The sequence below is a fragment of the Phocoena phocoena genome, chromosome 8, assembly GCF_963924675.1.
Source record: "Phocoena phocoena chromosome 8, mPhoPho1.1, whole genome shotgun sequence".
Classification (NCBI taxonomy): domain Eukaryota; kingdom Metazoa; phylum Chordata; class Mammalia; order Artiodactyla; family Phocoenidae; genus Phocoena; species Phocoena phocoena.
The window spans coordinates 54,500,771-54,521,035 of record NC_089226.1 but is presented as its reverse complement, the minus strand read 5'-3'; the positions used below and the strand labels follow the sequence as shown (position 1 = coordinate 54,521,035).

Sequence of the window (20,265 nt, the reverse complement as noted above, 5' to 3'; positions counted from 1 at the left end):
CCGGATGTACTCAACCACTAGCTGCGCCTCCCCCACCCCCAGCCTTCGCCCCGCCTCTCAGCCCATCGGTTACCAGCGCCTCCCCAGCCGCACTGCCCATCTTGCAGAAGCTCACTTGCTGCAGCGCCTCCACTCCAGGCCTGGGCGCCGCCCTGTGTCTCCGCCCAGGCCGTCCCAGGGTGGCCCCTCAGTCGTACCCCCCGCCCCCACGCACCTCCACCCCGCACACTGCGTCACCTTCCCACAGCTCCGCCGGCCCCCCCACCACCACATCGGCGCTCCCACCGCACGCGCTGCACCGCCCAGCACAGTCCGAGCCTCGTGGGTGCGGCGCTCTTGGCTGGGTGGGGTCTCGGGGAAGAGGACTACGCTCTGTCCCAGAGCGGCAGAGCCGGGCCTGTGGCCCCACAGTCCCGGGCGCCCGGCCCCGCAGTGTCTTCGTCACCCCATCTCCTGCTCCTTATTCTGGGCTGCCCATCATCCTCAGTCTTCCCCTCCTGCTGTCCTTATCCTTCTGCCTCTCCCACCCGGCAACAGCTGCACTGCCACTTGGCCTGCAAATGGGGGACCACAGCAGGTACCCACTGCCCTTCTGCATCTGGGGGTCTAACTCCTTTGTCCCTCAAGATCACCTCTGACCTTCCTCCTCGACTCCTTCATCTTTTGGTGGCCTTGCATCTCCCCTGCCAAGAAAGGGCTGAAGAAGTCTGTATCCACCTTGGTCCGCTGGTCCTTGGCTCCCTGGGTCAGCGAGACGACTTGGCTTCTTCCGGGACTGGGGGAGAGGTAGGCCAGTAGCGGGAGGGACAGGGGCTGAGAGCTGTGCCCAAAGGTGAGGTGTGGAATCTGGCTCAGAGCCCCAGCCCCTCCCTCCACACGTCTGGTAGGTATTCGGGTCTAAAGGGCAGGAAGAGGCTGAAGGATGCTTTTTGGCAATAGCTCTAACTAAGGTGGGTAGAGGCATGGCCATCGCTGATAAAAATCAAAGGTGGGCCCCGAGTGAGCCGAGGAAGCGCCTCGATCAGGCCCTCACCTCCCAGGGGAAGGGGTCAGGGTTCCTGATGTCAAGTGCTTTGAAGGCCAGAGTGGCAGAGTAGAGAGGGGGTGGGCAGGAGGGCGCGCTGGAGAGGAGAAGGGGGAGACAGACGGGGAGGCGTCGGCTCTGGAGACGCCGCCTCCTGGCCCCTCCCTGGGGCGGTGGCCCGCGCGTCACAGCTTGGCCCCCTTGGAGGGCTCCGAGGACTGCCGCACGTCTGTCCACTCCTGCATGGTGCTCTGCAGGGCCTGGGTCTTCTCCTTGTCCACTTGGACGTAGTCCACCTTCTCGTCGGAAGTGACTGATGACGTGGATGGCTGGGGGACAGAGCAGGGAAGTGAAGTGGCTGTGAGTTATCAGTAATGTGGGGAGTGGGCGCGCGGCACTTCCTGAGTCGTTTCCCGGGAGAGGAGGTGGGGCTCTACATAGCTGCCTCTCTGACCTGCCTTTTCTTTCTGAAAGTGGCCTGTAAGGCCTGAACTCCAAACCACACCATCCCTCCTGTTTGATGCAACAGCCCCTGCCTGCCGTCCCAATGTCCTAGCTCCTGGGGGGGACCCAGGCCCTTCCTTGGCCTGATGGATGGCTCCAGGCTTTCACCTGCGCCTCCACCCACCTCCCTGTGGCCACTTGTCCAGAGGAAGGACTGTGCCGGGTGCCAACAAGCACCAGCCACAGGGCTGTGTGTGGCTGGCTGTGAGTGCACACAGCCATCCTGTGTGGGACGCTGTGCCGGGGCTGCTGTCTGGACTGGGCAACTAAGTGTGCTTCCTGAGGGGGGCCTTTCCCGGTCCCGGAAGCCCTTCTGCAGGCTGCACCTGGACAGCGAGTTCTCAAAGAAGAACTCAGGACCAGGACACAGGATCCCCGAGTCTCGGCTCTGTCGTGGGTTCACACGTGACCTCGAGCAGCTCGTGTCTCCGTGTGCATTCGTTCGCCCATCCGCACGACAGGGGGGGTGGGCTGACGGATGCGGTCCTACGGGCTCAGGGTACCTGTGTGCTGAGAGTGAGGGCGCGTGAGCCCCCGGAGACCCAGCCTACAGCACGGCCCAGTCACAGAAGCAGAGTGCCGCCGGCTGCGCTGAAGGCAGCTGGCCTCCGGGACCCCTCCCCCAGGGCCGCCAAAGCCCGGACTGACACCCGCCCACCCACCCCAGGCACCTTGCGGTGGGGGCTTGGGGAGCTCGGCTGGAAGTCCAGGGCCAGATAATCCACGCTGCCAGTGCTCTTCTTAGGGGCCGGACTGTTGGTGCCACTGGGAATGGGAGATGCAGACACTGGGTTTTGCTATCACAAAGGAGGGAGAGACCATTAGTTAGTTTAGGAAACAGATTAGCCCACCACCGGGAAAAAAACACCTCTGGGAGTAAGAGCAACTAGCTAGCTCAGTGAGTGCCGACTCTGCCCTGCACTGCTCCGGGGACTGCTGACGCTCTTGTCTAAACCCCCGCAACAATCTTGTGACACAGCTCTTAGTACTGTTCTTCGTTTTCAAAACGCAGATAGAACTCTGGTTCGGAGACGTAAAGCAACTTGCCCATGGCTGCACAGCTGGAGAGCAGGGATGACTACCCCGCTGTGCCACGCTGCCTCCCTTCCAGGGCATCAGGCCGCGTCTCACCTGTGGTCTCCCGGACAGACCAGCCCCCGCTTGCTGGCCCCAAGAAGGGAGCACATGTCCTTTACGCGCTGGACCCTGGAAAGGTTTCTGTTGCGCCAGATCTGTTTCTCTGGGGCTCCCACCCATGGCCCGGAGCGGGGTTGTCACACTGCAGCGGCCTGTCCCTCCAGCCCCAGCTCCTCAGGGGTCTCGACAGAGGGGCCTCATCCCCAGGCGGCACAAAGCCCCAGTCCCTCAGAGGACACGCTCCATGGTCCCGTCTCATCCAGGCATCAAGACCAACCTGTCTGGCACTTTCCTGAAGACACCTTCTAATGAGAAATGCAATAAACAGTCCTATGCTTTGTGTGTTTTTTGGCTGCTTTATTGATTGGTAGATTTGTCCTATTGATGCAGCAACTACCAGGTGCTGGGCGGCTACTCCCTTTGCACTGGGAATCTCAGGGGGCAGAACCCTGTGTTTATTCCCTCTGAGAGGGCCTTCACCACACCGAGTCATGCACACGTGTGCTTCCCCACCGCTGAGTGGGGTAACACACACTCAATAGACACTTACACTCCCACACCTCCTCACGGTCATGGGAACAACGGGATAAGGAAATGAAGATACCTTTTAGTTTTGAAAGATTTTAACAGGACAGAACGAGGAAGTTAATTCTGAAGGCTGCTCTAGTTCTTCTCTACAGGCCCCTGATGACTATTCTGAAACACCAGCTAACCACTTGGCCTGCTAACTCTTCTGGGGCTCCCTCCTGCCCCAGCACAAGTGCAGACTTCCCAAGACAGCATTCGGGGTCCTTCGTGATCTGACTCCAGTCCAACCTCCCCGCCTGCCCTCTCCACCTTCACCCAGAGTTAATGACCATCATTCTCCGTGTTCCTGTCTGCACGGCCACTCCACCTCAGCGCCTCCCCTGTCCCTAGTCCGGTGTGATCGCCCATCCTGCGGGTGCAGCACCGCCTCTCCAGGGACACCGACCATGCCACCTGTGTTACAATCGTGAGAGAGGCAGGCCTTCTCTCTCTGCCCCTTAAGAGAGCAGCCTCCTTGAGGGCAGGGACCGCGTCTTCCTTGCCTCTGACGATGACCCCACAGTGCTCGACACGTATGTGCTCAAGACGGACTTGCAGCAGCAAACTAAATCACAAATAATGTGGGTGGCCTGAGGCCGGGGTGAATTAGTGAGCTGGGAAGTGGAGGAGTGAGAGGTGGGTTCCAGGGGACCCCAGAGGACTCACCATCGGGACGTAGTTCTCTTCGCTGTCCCCCGAGTCCGTGCTGGTGATGCTCTGTGTGGAGATGGGGCGGCAGTACTGGGTGGATCCCGGGTTGAAGGAGTGGCTGTGGGGAGAAGACAGGGAGTAAACCCCGGGGCACATCCAGCCTCCCGCCGGGCCCTGGCCCTCACACCCCCAGACAGACCTCTGCCCTCCATGATCAGACTAAGATTGGATACAGAGCGGGGACAATTTTTCTCCCTTCACAGAAGAAGAAAACCAAGCCCTGAGCTACCAACAGCCATCAGCAGGAGGACGCAGCCTTCCTGGCACACGGCCTAGTGACCCATTCCATTCACCAACCTGATGGCCATGTTCCAAGTTCCCGTGTCCACAAATAGACACTTACATGGCCCTGGACCAAGACTTGGTGATGGGTGACTTGAAGGGGAGCTCATCGATGACGGTATTGTTTCTCAGGTCAAGTGGTGTCGGCTTCGCTGCAGCAGGAACAGGAAGTCATCAGCCAACGATGATAATGCCACACATACAGACACACGTGACACACAAGCGCGTTTATGAATCATTCCTATTCATCCCAGTTGTTCAGGGGGAGACTGAAGCTCTCAGCAAGGTTACACAACCTCTGCCCATGCTGACGGGCCCTGAAGCCATGTCTTCAGATTCCAAATTTTATATTCTTCGCACCGTACCTATGGTAATCATACTTTCGGAACCTAAAGTGGGGACATAGGGTGTGACAACAGACTGTTTTCCGTGGATTGGGGACTGCATATGAAGACGAGATGATATTTGAAACATCATAGAGAAGGCCACCATGACTGCCCCCTGCCCACCAGGACCGTGGATCCTTCAGTGGAGGAAGGTGAACGTCACAAAGTCCTGAAGCCTTCAATCCAAATGCTGAGATCTGCATTCTCTGTTGGCCAGCCTGAAGGGGGCTTAGGTCTGTCCAGTGACTCTACTTCTCCCTTTGAATCCCTGCCACTGATCCAGGCCTGCAGAATGAGGTCGAGGCAGACCTGACACTTGCACTGCAGCACTTCTTCCTGGTCTAAATGCAGAGGGCACAGAGCTAACTTTACTGAACACCTGCCATGCAGTGGAGTCAGTGTCCTAGATGCTTTCCTTCTCACCAAACCTGGAAGGCAGGCATGACTATCCCCACTTCACAGATAAGAAAACGGAGGCTCAGAGAATTTACATGATCTACTCAAAGTCACACACCTAGGAAGTGCTGGGTAAGGATTCCAACCCACATCTACCTGGCTTGAAAGCTCAATCCTTTTGATTATAGCATAGTGTATCTTTTCATGGACTGCTCTGTCAGTTCTACCTTGCCCAGCCCCAGAGTTAATACAAATACCTCATCCTTGAATTACATCTCATACATTATGAAGCACTTTTAGATGTATTATCTATGTCCTTCAATGCCTCTGGGAGGTACGTTTTACACTTCCCATTTCACAGATGAGAAATAAGGCACAGAGACACAGGATCATTTGTTTATAATCACATGTTAGCAGGTGGCAGGGCTGGCACCTGAATCCATCCTGTCTTTCTGATTCCTGCACTCTTTCTGCTCATCAAGGGTCCTCAAGAGCCAGTCCCTAGGGTGCCAGACCACTGGGATGAATTTGGTGTGTGTGTGTGTGTGTGTGTATGTGAGCGAGAGAGAGAGAGAGAGAGAGAGAGAGAGAGAGAGAGAGTGTGTGTGTGTGTGTGTGTGTGTGTGTGTGTGTGTGTGTGTGTGTTTGGGTTGGTTTAGGCCCCAGAGGCTGCCACTTCCTTGCAAGAAAAGTTTAGGATCCACCTGATCCCTAAATGAATGCAAACAGTCCCTGAACATTGTCCAGAGATGGAACGAGGAAAGAGTGGACTTACCTTTCCGGTCAGGTTTGAGGTTGCGGTTGACAGGGGGTGGCTGGATCTCACTCACTCGGCTGGAGCCTCGGTGCATAGGAAGGGCTGAGGTGGGGTAGCCAAGCGGGTCAAGGTGATGGGGCCCCGGGCTCATGGGGATGTAGACACTCTGGGAACTATCACCTGCTCGCTCCAAAGCCAGCAGGGTGGAGGAGCCTGGATTCATAGGTACGTAGTTGTCTTCGGAATTGGTGCTATCCGATCGGCCTACAACTGTTTTCCCTGGCTAGGAGTGAAAAGAAATACTGCTGTTACTAGTGACAGGAAACAAGAAGGGGTGAGAATTTGTACACAAGGCAAGGAAAGACTGAGTTGGGTGTACTGTGCGGCTATAAGGCGGACCCTGGGAAGAACAACTAAGAAAGCAGAGGAGGAGACAGGAAGAAATGAGGTCTGTGGGTCTCTTCCAGCTTCCATGATCCCTTGGAGCTTACTTATAACTTGTGATAAATCTTTAGTAGAAAGTATCCACGAGGCGTTCTGAATGCCTGACCAAGCAGAGCTTTGGTTCAGGACCCTCCCTCTTCCTCAGGTCCGGACTCATCACCGGCAAGTCAGCACCTGCCACTGGCAGGGCAAGGAGCGTAAGGGAAGCCTTGGCCCTGGCACGTGAGGTCTGGGGCAGGTGTGCTTCCCCAACCCAGCTTTCAGTGTGACTGCCGGGCTGCAGTCAGAGCTGCCACGGGGCTGTACAATGCAGCTACCCCGGCCACAGCCTTCCTTTAACTCCTGCCTTGTCTTTCCAGACACACAACTAAGCTGCTTTTGCTTCAGTTACCTGATTTCACAGTCCTTCCGGTGGGCCTGGAGCCAGGCCCTAGTCAGCTTAGCTGGGCCCGACACCTCGGAGAACTGTCATCAGCCCCCTCCTCAGGGCAGCCTGGGACCCTGCACGCGAACCATAATTCTGCCAGAGCCTGACTCTGAGCACCACCCCTGCCTGGTGAGACCTCACGGCACGGATGCTGCCTTAGAGCCGCCATCCCAGCGCCTGGGTCCTCTGCATCCTGGACCCTTCCTGCTTGCCCACAGTGATGAGCCTTACCGGCTAGTGCACCTAAGTACACACACTTCTTCCAGATCAGGATACCTGCCTATTACTTTCCAAAAACTCAACCCAGGGTTCTGAACTGAGATAAGAATCCAGGCAGGCTCCTAAGAGGGAGATACCATCATGCTTTGGGGCTGTGTTTTTAATTCCATGCGTGTGACCTTTAATCCACCTGAGCTGACTTAAGGACCCCTGGTTAAACCCCACTCACCAGAAAAGCGCTGACTGCATCACTCACGGACTCGGTGGACCGGCCCGCATTGTCTCCACCACGCTGGGGGTAGTCGTAGGACTCGCAGGAAGAAGCTACGACAGAGGAAGGAAGATCCATGTGCACTCACTGGAGTCAATCCCTGTGTTGACACTTCCCCACACCCTCACCAGTGTGGCTCAGAGTCTTACTGATACTCCGAAGATACTGCTCTCAACCCCTAATGATAAGGGATTGCTTCTATCATATCACTCCTCAGCTCACAAATTCCTCCCAGGCTTCTGGATGTAGCTCCAGTGTTGGCAGATGCCAAATGAAAGGAATTAATATTATTCTACTTTTTCATCAAACAGAGGAGGTTATATGCAGAGTTGGAATACTCTCAGTGGGAAATCGGCAACAGAATTTAATACTTCAGACAGACGTTCGGACTTTAACCAGAGATTCAAATGTGGCTTAGAAAATATTTTGTAGATTTGATTTTCAAAGTCTGTTGGTCCACATAGGTTTGGACTAAGCTTCTAAATTTATTTTTGAAATCTTTGGTTTGATTTATAAATGAATAAAAGACTGTGATTTGGACCTCTAAACCCATAATATGTTGTACTGTGGTTAACCAAGAATGTTCTACCTCCTTAGTAGAACAGTAACTTCTCTCAGGCAGGGTCTGCTAAACTCTTGCCATTGTGGTGTCTACTAATAGCCTCCAGTGCTGGAGGGCAAACTAGGAAAGGTCTGGGTAGAAGATGCCTAAACCTGTATCCCAGGTCCCCTGGGCAGGACTTAAGTCTCCTTGGCGCGGATGACCAAGAACCGGCACGCTACGGAGAACCCCTGTGCTGCCTCCCTTGCCCCCGGCCTCAGCAAGGGCTCACACTGACCTCGGTGAAGTCGGCTGTTGTCCATGGCTGGGAGGGTATTGCGCCTGGGGATGGTTGCAGCGGCAGAGGCCGATCTGCTGCTGTCACCGACTGGAGGCCTCTGCCGAGGGCTGCCCCATCGAGGTGTTTCTGCCTGACTTGGCTTGGGGGGCCGGGGTGGGGGGGCTACGGCCGAGTCCCCAGGAGTGGCGACTGCCATGGTGTTGTGGTTCTTGTCCAGTGTGAATGTCCTAGGGATCTGGTAGGCTGAGAGTGGGGTGGCCGGAACATCCATATTATCCACCAGGAGGTCCCCAAACTCACGGCACAGGGTGTTGCTGGGCATCTTGAAGGTGTACACATCCTCGTTATCCGTCTCAGAGCCTGTGAGGCTGCCCTTGGTGTGGCCATGGGAGGCCAGGCTCCGGGGGAGGTCGTAGGTACTGTCTCTGAATTCTGTATTGTGCCTGCTTGGCTTGGGGAGGCTGTAGAAGCCATGGACTTGACCACTGACCCCGTTGACACAGTGTCCGTTGCCCTGGGCAAGTTTTTGCACGGCCGTGTCGCTCCTCATGAGAAACGAGGCCCTGGTGCCCTGAGAGAAGCTGGCGCTCCTAAGAGACAGAAAGAAGGGGGTGCAGGGGTTAGAGGAGGCCAGGGCTGCCCACCAGAGAGGCAAGCGGGCCTGTTCAAACCCTGTGCAGCTAGGAGGTGTGGAACACACAGGCTGAGGAGGCTGGCAGGCCTGAGGGTTATCTGGGCAAGGCACGTTTTCTCTCTGAGCTTTAGTAAATGCGACTGCAAAAATGGTGATTAAAATCATGCTTTAAGGTTGCTTAGAAATTGGACTCTAGCGTATCTAGTAAGTATATGTTCAGTGTTAGCCTTTATCCCTTCCCCTACTCCCAAATGGCTGTGATTAGCAGAGGTTGGTCTTACCTCCCCAAATATATATCAACAAGCTAGTTATACCACACACTTGTTTACTGTTTTAAGTGCCACAAAATATATGCATTCGTATACAAAGGCTGTGAGATAGCGGAAAGAACCCTTACGTTGGTATCAGAAAATAGCAAGTCATTTTATCTGAGTCTCAGTTTTTCCACTGTAAAACAAGTCAGCTAATGTATTGTTCTAAGTTATACAGAACTATTCAAATGTAAGCCATAGATTTATTTTCTATCATATATTATGGTTCATTGAGAGGCATTTAGAGGGGAAAATATCTCTTTCCAGAAGACTAAAATTCTACAGGAAAAAATGTTTTCCTGTTTGGGAACTATATTCAGGACAGAAAAGGTTTTGATTATTACTTTTTAAAAATTCATGTTTTGGGGAAATAAGATTTAAAAAGTAAAACGATCTTGGGGGGGGGTGGCGGGCGGCGAAGGGATTTGTGCAGGTTCCATTTCCACCACTGATATGCTCTGTGGGCTTCACCAAGTCTCCTTCCCCAAGGCAGGACCTGGTGTGTCTCAATAGCTCTTAAGGGTCCATCTGGTTCTGAAACTCCACAACCCTTTGGGTGTATTAGCCGGGTTTCCAAACTGGATTCTGTGTTCTGTGTAGGTGCCTTAGGAAATTAGAAGGTGATGTTCTGAGCAAGTAGAGATTCAGGTCTGCTTTTCTCTTACAGTATGATTCTTCACAGGATTCCATTTGGGGGAAATAAAGGAATCACTATTCTAGAACTATCATTTAGTGGTGATTCTCAGCTTTTTGGAGGCTATATGCCTCTTTAAGAATCTGATAAAAAGCTCTTGGCACTTCTCACCAGAATAAGGCAAGTCTCACATACATACAAATTTGCATGCTATCTCTAAGGGGGGTGGGCAGCTCTTAACCCACCGAGGCCAATCCATGGAACTTGGGTCTTATACAAACTCTCTCAGCTCATGGGGAGCTTGTTATTTGTGGATGTGGCCACCAGATGGTGATAGAAAACAAGGCCCATCGGCTTAGAAAGAGGAAGGGAAACAGGTGTCTAAGCAGCCAGGCTCTCTCTTGTGTAAACTTGCATCCTTGATGGCTAGGACTTCCGTTTCAGTCCCCAAACCTTCCGCGGCCCTCCTCTCTGGTCCTCCGTATTCTCCCTCCCTTCCTATTTCATTCCACACGCATAACCAAGGCGACAGGCATGGCCTAGATCATTGAACATCTAGCCTTTAGATAAGGAAGTGCCTGAAGCAGAGGACCAGGGAGCCAATGGTAGACATAAGGTGCTCACATTGTTCACATCTGTCAGTTTGTCTCTGGTGCCTTTCATTTTGTCTTTTGGAATTTCCAATGCTGGTGGATGCCCTATCTGGATTTGTTCATTTAAAAAACATTTACGGATGTCCTACTTTCCACCTGGGCCAGGCACAGTGGATACAGAGAAGCCTCCTGCCCTGGGGGAGGGGGCACAGTGGTAGAGGAGTTGACATGCATGCAAATCTTTTTTTTTTTTTTTAATAAATTTATTTATTTATTTTTGGCTGCATCGGGTCTTCGTTGCTGCGCGCGGGCTTTTCTCTAGTTGTGGTGAGTGGGGGCTACTCTTTGTTGCGGTGCGTGGGCTTCTCATTGCAGTGGGCTTCTCTTGTTGCGGAGCACGGGCTCTAGGCATGCAGTCTGCAGTAGTTGTGGCTCGCGGGCTCTTGAGCGCGGGCTCTAGAGCACAAGTTCAGTAGTTGTGGCGCACGGGCTTAGTTGCTCCGCGGCATGTGGGCTCTTCCCGGACCAGGGATCGAACCCGTGTCCCCTGCATTGGCAGGCAGATCCTTAACCATTGCGCCACCAGGGAAGTCCCTTTGCCTGCAAATCTTACAATCAAGCCAGTGAGTAAGCAGCTGCTGACAGATTTATACCAACCCTCCCTGGTGGTGGTGGTACAGAATGTCAGGGGAGGCCTCTCCGAAGATGTCACCTCTAACTGACTCTGGCAACTGGCCTGGCACAAGGCAAGAGAAGGGAAATGGTGTTCCAGTTAGAGGGACACAGAAGTAGAACACAATCTGGCAAGTTCGAGGAACCGCAAGCTGCTCAGGCTGGAGCAAGTGCCTTAGGAGGCGGGGCTGAGAGATGACCGTGGAGGGGCCAGGCCTGGGCTGATGAGAATGGGAGTCCTTGAAGGATTTTAAGGTGGTGCAGGGGTGGGGAGAGCATTGCAGGTATACTGCAGTCACCTTAAACATATGCAAGAGTGAACTCATCATCTTCCTCCTGACTCTGCAGTTTGGGAAAGGCACCAGCCACTCAAGCCGAAACCTGGAGTTACCTTATGATTTCTCACTCAATAATCACACCAGGTCCTATTGAATCCACCCCAGTTCAGGTCCTCCTGATTTTCTCCTGCAATAACGAAAGGGGTAATAACTCGTCTCCCGACCATCAGCCTAGGACCTCTCTGATCCTCTTTATCCCTCTTTAACCATTTTCAAAACTGCCTCAATGCCTTTAGGACCGAGTCATATTCCAACACCAACTCACCTCTCCAATCTCTCCTCCCCAGTTCCCCTTCCCACTCTAGGGTCCACTCAGTCAGCTGCCCAGGTGTTCCCGTATGCCCCAGGCAGTCAGGCCCCCGTGCCTTGTTGTGCTGTTTGCTCTGTCTGGAAGGCCTCTTACTCCAGTCTGGCGAGCTCATACTCAGCTCAAATGGCACATCTTCTGAAGCTGTTTCTTACATCCTCTACCTCCCAGTGCAAGCAATCACTTGCTCAACTCTGTTCCTGGAGCAGGCAGCAACTGTTATCTGTGTTACGCACCATTGTTACTTATCTCCTCCATCAGACTGTGATTTCCTCGAGGAAAGAAGAAACTGTGTCTTATTCATTTCTCTCATCTGCACCGGGATCAGTGCTTGTCACATAGTAAACAGTGAATAAATGTTTCTTGAATAAACAAGCAAATGAATGTATAAAGAAAGAAAGAAAAGCGTTGGTGCTGCTGTGCCCTTTCCTGAGCTTGGCCTGAACCCCTCTGGAGCAGCAGATTGAAACCCTTCCTCTTCAGAACACACGAGCTCATGTCCCAACCTCCCGCTGTCGTGGCATCTCCTCTCCAGTCACAGAACTACTCGCTCATCCCTAAACACACTCCCTGAGCTCCAGCCCTGGGCTTCCATAATTTACCTTTCTCTGGAATGTTTCCCTGATGCACCAAAATCTTACACAAAGCGCCAAAGAAGCCTTTTTGCTCCACGATGGTGTTTTCGGTCCTCTAAGTCTCCTTGTCACTTTACTCACCACTCCTCCTTTGCTCCCACAGCACTCTGCTTCCATCACAGCACTCATCTTGTGTGAAATCTATTTGGGTCTGTGTCTTTCCACTCCTACCTGACCCTGTGCTTCTAGAAGGCAGGGCACCATATCCTGTCCCCTGGCATAGTTCCTGGCATGTGGTAGATGATACCGATGCACGCTGAGGGGGACTGACCATTACCTCAAGAGTCAGGTGAAAGGAGTTGAACAAGGGGAACAAACTTGCCCAGAGGTATACACTTGGACGGTAGCAGAACTGGTTCCAGCACCCAGGTCCCTGGACTCCCTGCCCAAAACCCACACGGCTACAGTGCGCTCCCTTTGGACAAGAATCAAGAGGGGGAATTCTGAGCACTTAGAAGTCCTGCAGCCTTTACTGCTTTCACGTAGGCCTTTACTGAGGCCTGTGCCACCATGATGTGCTGAGTTGCTTTCTGGGACAGATACCTGGGAGCAGTGGATTTGGAGAAAGGTTTCTCTTCCAGGGCTCTGGGCTGACGGAGGCCTCATAAAATGAGCACAGTACTGTACCAGGCACATCACATGTGACGTAGCTTTTAATCCTCCTGACAGTTCTGAGAGACAGGTATTACCCTCACACATCCAGTGAGGAGAAACGATAAATGGCAGACATGGTGCCAGAAGATACTCGAACACAAGTCTATAGGGGAGCTCCCTGGGGGCAGAGAGAAGTTTGGGAGAAAATGCTCCCCCAAGCCCAGCAGCTTTTCCTTTCCATTCCTGGCTCCCAGCTGCTCCCAGAGCCCCAGGTGGATGGGGCTATCACACCACCACTTGTACATGCATTGGTTTTAATATCAACCCAAACCTCTCTCTTGGCTGTTAGGAATGCTTTCCTAGTTTTTCCCAGCCACTTTATTTTGCACTTGTTCTTTTGTACATTTTCTCATGTTATGGTAACATACTACACCACAATTTCACTCCTTCCACTCTACAAGATGCCAAGTACCTTATAACAATAAAGGGCCAATTTAATTTTTTTTCTGCTATTTTTAAAAATTGGAGTATAATTGAATGCTTGTAAGTAAATTAGCCACCATTTAGCGTTCTGTACCTGTCACTGGCAATCCTAAGAGGTCATTTGGACCATCCTTCTGTATCTGACTCATTCCAAATGGATCCTTCCTGTGAGGGAAGAAAACTCAGAAAATTCTGTCCCACAATCTCTAAGAGGTGAGGTGATCTTTGTATCTCAAACTCTTCTGGCTGCAATATTGAGCCTGCCTTCTCTCTGTGGTTACAGAGAGAAGCTGTATATGTGAAATTAAATGAAGGTAAAAGCTGTATATTCTGCCTTTGGTCAATCAAAGCCACTGGGAGAATGAGCCTTAGAAATGATTAATCACAGGTAAGTTCTCCATGGACATTTCTGATTTTACTTTTTACCCCCTATCTTTCTGTAGAATAGTGCTTGCTGCAGGGTCAGTGATGCTTTCATTCTGGAATTTCGTTACTTGAAATTTCACTTTCCTCAACCCTCACCAGAATTATGGCTTTCCAGGGCATTTGACCCACCACACACCACAACGCATCACATGTTACAGGTTTAACAGCTTCCTTGAAATAAGAAGACAGAGATTGGCTAGAATCTAGCTAGAGGGCAAAAATAAATCTAGTGAAACTACTTTGTTTTCAAAAACAAAAAAGATTCTGCTTGTCTTGACAGTGTCATTCAAAACTCCTTCCATTGGCAATAGTTACTATTCTGAATTATTAGTTATCTTAGCTCAGTGGAAGAGCTGGAGTTTGAGGACTGAAGTCATTTTAACCAGAATACATACTATCTGGTACTTGAAGAAATAATAGTGGCTAGTAGTACAGTAAGAGTAATAATAAAAAAGTCATGGTTTTATCTCTAAGATGTTTCATTTGTTGTAACTGTATCAGGATCCCTCATGAATGTAGAAGGGGATAGACAGAAGGCTGGTATTATTGGCCTCAGTAAATACTATTTCACTACAATCATCAGGCATATTTATGTCTATGCTAGGCAGAGATGAATGAGATGGTTCTCTCTCAAAGTCCCTACTCAAAAGTAACCCTGTAAGATTATTTTGGAGATCAAATGAGGTAACTAATATAAAAGTGTTTTGTAAACTGTAAAGCATTATTCCTTTTTCCAGAGTACCTAGTGTGTAATGTGAATGTCAGAAGCAGTGCATGGATAAAGCCCATCCACATACTTTGCCAGCCCTTGGTGTTGCTAGTCTTGTTTTTGCCATTCCAGGGGAGACGAACCAAAACCTCACTGAGGTTTTAATTTGCATTTCCCTGATGTTTCAGCATCTTTTCATGAGCTTATTGGTCATTCTTATATCTATTTTTTTTGTGAAGTGTCTGTTCAAATCTTTTGCCCATTTAAAACAAAAATTGGTTGCGTGTCTTCTTACTGACTTGTAATAGCTCTTTATATATTCTACAAATAACTCCTTTGCCAGATATGTGTTTTGAATATTTTCTCACATTTGGCGACTTGCTATTTTGTTTTCTTAATGGGATCTTTTGAAGAGCAAGTTTTAACTTTGATAAAAACTACTTTATCATTTTTTTCTTTTATGATTCCTGCTTTTTAAATCCTATATAAAAATCTTTGTTTACCCCAAGATCACAGAGATGTTTTCTTCTATAAGTTTCACAGTGTTAGACTTTACATTTAGGTCTCTGATACTTTTGAGTTAACTTTTGAGTAGCGTGATATGAAGTAAAGGTTTTTAAAAAAATCCCTATATGTTTTGTTTATGGTTCCCTTTGCTGTGCAAAAGCTTTTGAGTTTAATTAGGTCCCATTTGTTTTTTATTTTTATTTCCATTACTCTGGGAGATGGATAGAAAAAGACATTGCATGCACCCCAATGTTCATTGCAGCACCGTTTACAACAGCCAAGATGTTGAAGTAACCTAAATGTCCATTGACAGATGAATGGATAAAGAAGATGTGGTGCATATACACAATGGAATATTACTCAGCCATTAAAAAGAATGAAATAATGCTGTTTGCAGTAACATGGATGGACCTAGAGATTGTCATACTGAGTGAAGTAACTCAGACAGAGAAAGAAAAGTATCATATGATATTGCTTATATGTGTAATCTAAAAAAAAATGATACAAATGAACTTATTTATGAAACAGAAACAGACTCACAGGCTTAGAGAATGAATTTATGGTCACTGGTGGGGAAGGGTTGGGGGAAAGACAGACTGGGAGTTTGGGACTGACATGTACACACTCTATATTTAAAATAACCAACCAGGACCTACTGTATAACACAGGGAAACTCTGATCAATATTCTGTAATAACCTAAAATGGGAAAATAACTTGACAAAGAATAAATACATGTATATGTATAACAGAATCACTTTGCTGTACACCTGAAACTAACACAACATTGTTAATCAATTATACTCCAATATAAAATAAAAATTAAAAAAATTCTTATATGGATATCCACTTGTTGAAAAGACTTTCATTTCCCTATTGGCACCTTTGTCAAAATCATACATATCTTTTTTCATTCTACCCCCTAGATTCACTAATCTGTTCTAGTGATTTGTATGTTTACCCTTTCATCAATACAACACTGTCTTGTCTAACCGTAGTTTGACGGAAAGTCTTGAAATCAGGTAGTATAAGCCCTCTAACTTTTTTTTTTTAGATCTCTTTGGCTATTCACATTTTTTTTAAACATCTTTATTGGAGTATAATTGCTTTACAATGGTGTGTTAGTTTCTGCTTTATAACAAAGTGAATCAGCTATACATACACATACATCCCCATATCTCCTCCCTCTTGCGTCTCCCTCCCACCCTCCCTATCTTCCCCTCTAGGTGGTCACAAAGCACCCAGCTGATCTCCCTGTGCTATGTGGCTGCTTCTCACTAGCTATATATTTTACATTTGGTAGTGTATATATGTCCATGCCACTCTCTCTGGCTATTCACATTTTAGCATATTTTGCATTTTCACGTAAATTTTAGAATTGACTTATCAATTTGTATGAAAAAGCTAGTTGGGATTTCTATTTGGATTGCATTGAATCTACAGATTAATTTGGGAAGAATTGCCATTTTAATAATATTGGGTCTTCCAATTCATAACTGTAGTATATTATGACTCTCCATATTTAGGTCTTTAATTTCCCTCAGCAATGTTAGATAGTGATTTCAGTGAAGAGATCTTGCATGTCTTTTGTTAAATTTATTACTAACTAGTCCATTTTGGGGGCATCACTATATAGAGAATTTTTTAAAGTTCATTTTCCCAATTTTTCGAGGCTAGTATGTAAAAATTAAGTTTTGTATAATAATCTTTTATCCTGTGACCTTGCTAAATTCCCTTATTAATTCTAGTATTTTCTATATTCAGGATTTTTTATATAAACAATCATGTTACCTGCAAATAGAGACAGTGTTACATCTTCCTTTCTGATATTTGTGCTTTTTATATTTTTCTTGTTCCCTTATTGAACTGGCTAGGATTTCTAGTACACTAGTGAATAGAAGTGGTGAGAGCAGGTATTCTCTCCTTGTCTCCAATATTAGGGGAATATGTTTACTACTTCTCCATTAGGTATGATATTAGCTGTAGGTTATCCTTTGAAGTCTGTTATTAGTTTGAGAAAGTTCTCCTCTGTTCACAGTTTGCTAAGAAATATTTTTTGTGAAGAGGTATTAAGTTTTGTCAAATACTTTCTTAGCATCTGTTGAGGTGACGATTATATGATTTTTTTCCTTTATTTATCTTAATGTGATGAATTATATCGGTTGGTTTTTGAATGTCAAACCAACCTTGTATTCCTGGGATGAACATTACTTTGTCATGGTGTCTTATCCCTAATGATGTATACAAACATATATATTCCCTAATATATATTATCCCTAAAATACACACACACATTTTAAATATATATATATATTTTGTTGTTGTTGTTGGATTTGTTTTCTAATACTTTTTTTTTTTTTTTTTTACGTGGGCCTCTCACTGTTGTGGCCTCTCCCGTTGCGGAGCACAGGCCCTGGACGTGCAGGCTCAGCGGCCATAGCTCACGGGCCCAGCAGCTCCGCGGCATGTGGGATCTTCCTGGACCAGGGCATGAACCCGTGTCCCCTGCATCGGCAGGTGGACTCTCAACAACTGCGCCACCAGGGAAGCCCTCTAATACTTTTTTGTAGAAAAAAAGAATTTCTGTATCTATCATCACAGGGAATAATGCTTTGTAATTCTCTTTCTCATAATCTTTGTCTGGTTTTGGTAGTAGAGTTATGTTGGTTATATAAAAATGAGTTGCAAAAGGATTCCTTCCTCTTATGTTTCCTAAAAAGAATTTGGGTAATATTTGTACTATTTTGTTTGAATATTTGACAGAATTAACCAGTAAACCACCTAGCTCTCTAGGTATTTACCCAAGAGATATGAAACAAATGTCCATACAAGATTTGTTAGTGACTGTTTATGTACAAATGCATCTTAATTTGTAATAGCCGAAACTGGAAATGGCCCAACTGCCCATCAACATGTGACTGGATACGTAAGTTGTGATAGAAAGATACACTGAATTACTCCTCAGCAATAAACAGGAAAAACTAATGATGCATGCAACATGAATGAATGCCAAAAGCATTATGCTGACTGAAAGGAGTCAGAAAAAATAGTGATACTCTATGATTCCATTCAAGTTAATTCCAAAAAATGAAAACTAATGTAGTGACAGAAAGACTGTCAGTCGTTTCTGAGGAATATGGTACAAGGAAGGACACATTACAAAGGGGCATGAGGACATTTTATATATATGGCATTGACTGTACTTCTATTACCCTTCAAAAATTATTTTTAAAAAAGCGGGGGGAATCCTAGAATTGAAAAATGAACTAAAAAAACTATCCAGGGCTTCCCTGGTGCCGCAGTGGTTGAGAGTCCGCCTGCCGATGCAGGGGACTTGGGTTCGTGCCCTGGTCTGGGAAGATCCCACATGCCGTGGAGCGGCTGGGCCCGTGAGCCATGGCCGCTGAGCCTGTGCATCCTGAGCCTGTGATCCACAACGGGAGAGGCCACAACAGTGAGAGGCCCACGTACCGCAAAAAACAAAACAAAACAAAACAAAACTATCCAAACTGAGCACAGAAAGGAAAAAGGATAGGAAAATAAAAAGAATAGTATCGGTGACATGTAGGTAAGGTTCAAGTGGTCTAGCATATGAGTAACTGAAGTTTCACATGAGCCTCAAAGGAAAGGAGAGACAAAATGGGGCAGAAGCAATACAGGTAGAAATTTTGCTGGACTGAATCAAAAATATCAACACACAGAATCAGACAGGCAAGTGAACCCCAAACATAGTAAGTATAAAGAAAAACACACATTAGGAATATCACATTCAAACTGCTGAAAAAAGATAAAGAAAAAAACTTAAATCAGTCAGAGGCCCAAATAGCCAAAACAATCTTAAAAAAGAAGAACAAAGTTAAAGGTCTCACACTTCCTGACTTCAAAACTTATTACAAACCTCCAGTAACTAAAGCAGTGTGGTACTGGCATAAAGATGGACATATAGACAAAGGGAACAGAATACAGAGTCCAGAAATAAACCCTCAATGATTTTCAGTAAAGATGCTAAGACCATGGGAAAGATCTTTTCCACAGCAAAGTACAGTCTTTTCAACAAACAGTTTTGGGAAAATTAGATATACACATGCAGAAAAATGAAGTTGGATCTTTACCATATTCTGTATGCAAAACTTAATGCAAAATGGATCAAAGACCTAAATGTAAGAGCTAAAACAATAAAACTCTTAGAAGACAACAGGGGAAAATCTTCTTGAAATTGGATTTGGCCATGATTTCTTATGTATGAAATAAAAAACACAGGTGACCCCACATGCCGCGGAGCGGCTGGGAGTGTGAGCCATGGCCGCTGAGCCTGCGCGTCTGGAGCCTGTGCTCCGCAACGGGAGAGGCCACAACAGTGAGAGGCCCGCGTACCGCAAAAAAAAACCCACAGGTGACCAAAGTAAAAAGAGATAAATTGGATTACATCAAAATTAAAACCATTTCTGTGCATCAAAGGACACAATCAACAGAGTGAAAAGGCAGTCTTTAGAATGGGGGAAATATTTGCAAATCATGTATCTCATAGGGGTTAATGTCCACAACATATAAAGAACTTTTACAACTCAACAATAACAAAAGACTCTGATAATAAACGGGCAAAGGACCTGAGTAGACATTTCTCCAAAAATGATATACCAATTGGCAACAAATACCTGAAAAGATGCTGACTATCACTGATCATTAGGGAAATGCAAATGAAAACTACAATGAGATGCTACCTCACACCCATTTAGGATGGCTACTATCAAGAGACCAGAAAATAACAAGTGTTGGCAAGAAGGTGGAGAAACTAGAACCCTTGTGCACTGTTGTAAAATGGTGTAACCACTATGGAAAACAGTATGGCAATTCCTCAGAAAGCGACAATAGAATTACCGTATGACCCAGCAATTCTACTTCTGGGTATATACCTCAAATAACTGAAAGCAGAGTCCTGAAGAGTATTTATAAACCCATGTTCACAGCAGCGTTATTCACAATAGTCAAAAGGTGGAAGTAACCCAAGGGTCTAACAATGGATGAACAGATAAACAAAATGTGGAATATACATGTAATGAAATATTTATTCAGCCTTAAAAGGGAAGAAAATCCTGACACATGCCACAATGCAGATGAACCTTGAGGACTGCACAAAAAGACAACTACTGTATGATTCCACTTAAATGAGTTACCTAGAGAAGTCAAATTCATACAGATAAGTAGAATGGAGGTTATCAGGGGCTGGGGGAAGATGAAATGGGGAGTTGTTTAAGAGTGGAGAGTTTAAATTTTGAGAGTTGAAAAGAGTTCTAGAGATTGGTTGCATAACAATGTGAAAGTACTTAATACTACTGAACTGTACACTTAAAAATGGTTAAGATGGGGCTTCCCTGGTGGTGCAGTGGTTGAGGGTCCGCCTGCTGATGCAGGGGACACGGGTTCGTGCCCTGGTCCGGGAAGATTCCACGTGCCGCG

General features: G+C 47.5%; 1 protein-coding gene across 1 annotated transcript in view; it reads right to left on the bottom strand.

Annotated features, from left to right (window-relative positions):
• Positions 1-1,209: 1,209 nt before the first annotated feature.
• GAB2 (GRB2 associated binding protein 2) overlaps positions 1,210-20,265 on the bottom strand; it is a 52,864-nt gene continuing 33,808 nt past the window's right edge. The window contains exons 4-10 of the mRNA XM_065882374.1: positions 7,965-8,557; positions 7,084-7,178; positions 5,783-6,047; positions 4,287-4,377; positions 3,899-4,001; positions 2,200-2,325; positions 1,210-1,353 (exon numbers count right to left, since the gene is read on the bottom strand). Of these exons, the coding sequence (XP_065738446.1) occupies positions 1,210-1,353; positions 2,200-2,325; positions 3,899-4,001; positions 4,287-4,377; positions 5,783-6,047; positions 7,084-7,178; positions 7,965-8,557 (1,417 nt within the window). The remainder of the gene's footprint in view (positions 1,354-2,199; positions 2,326-3,898; positions 4,002-4,286; positions 4,378-5,782; positions 6,048-7,083; positions 7,179-7,964; positions 8,558-20,265) is intronic.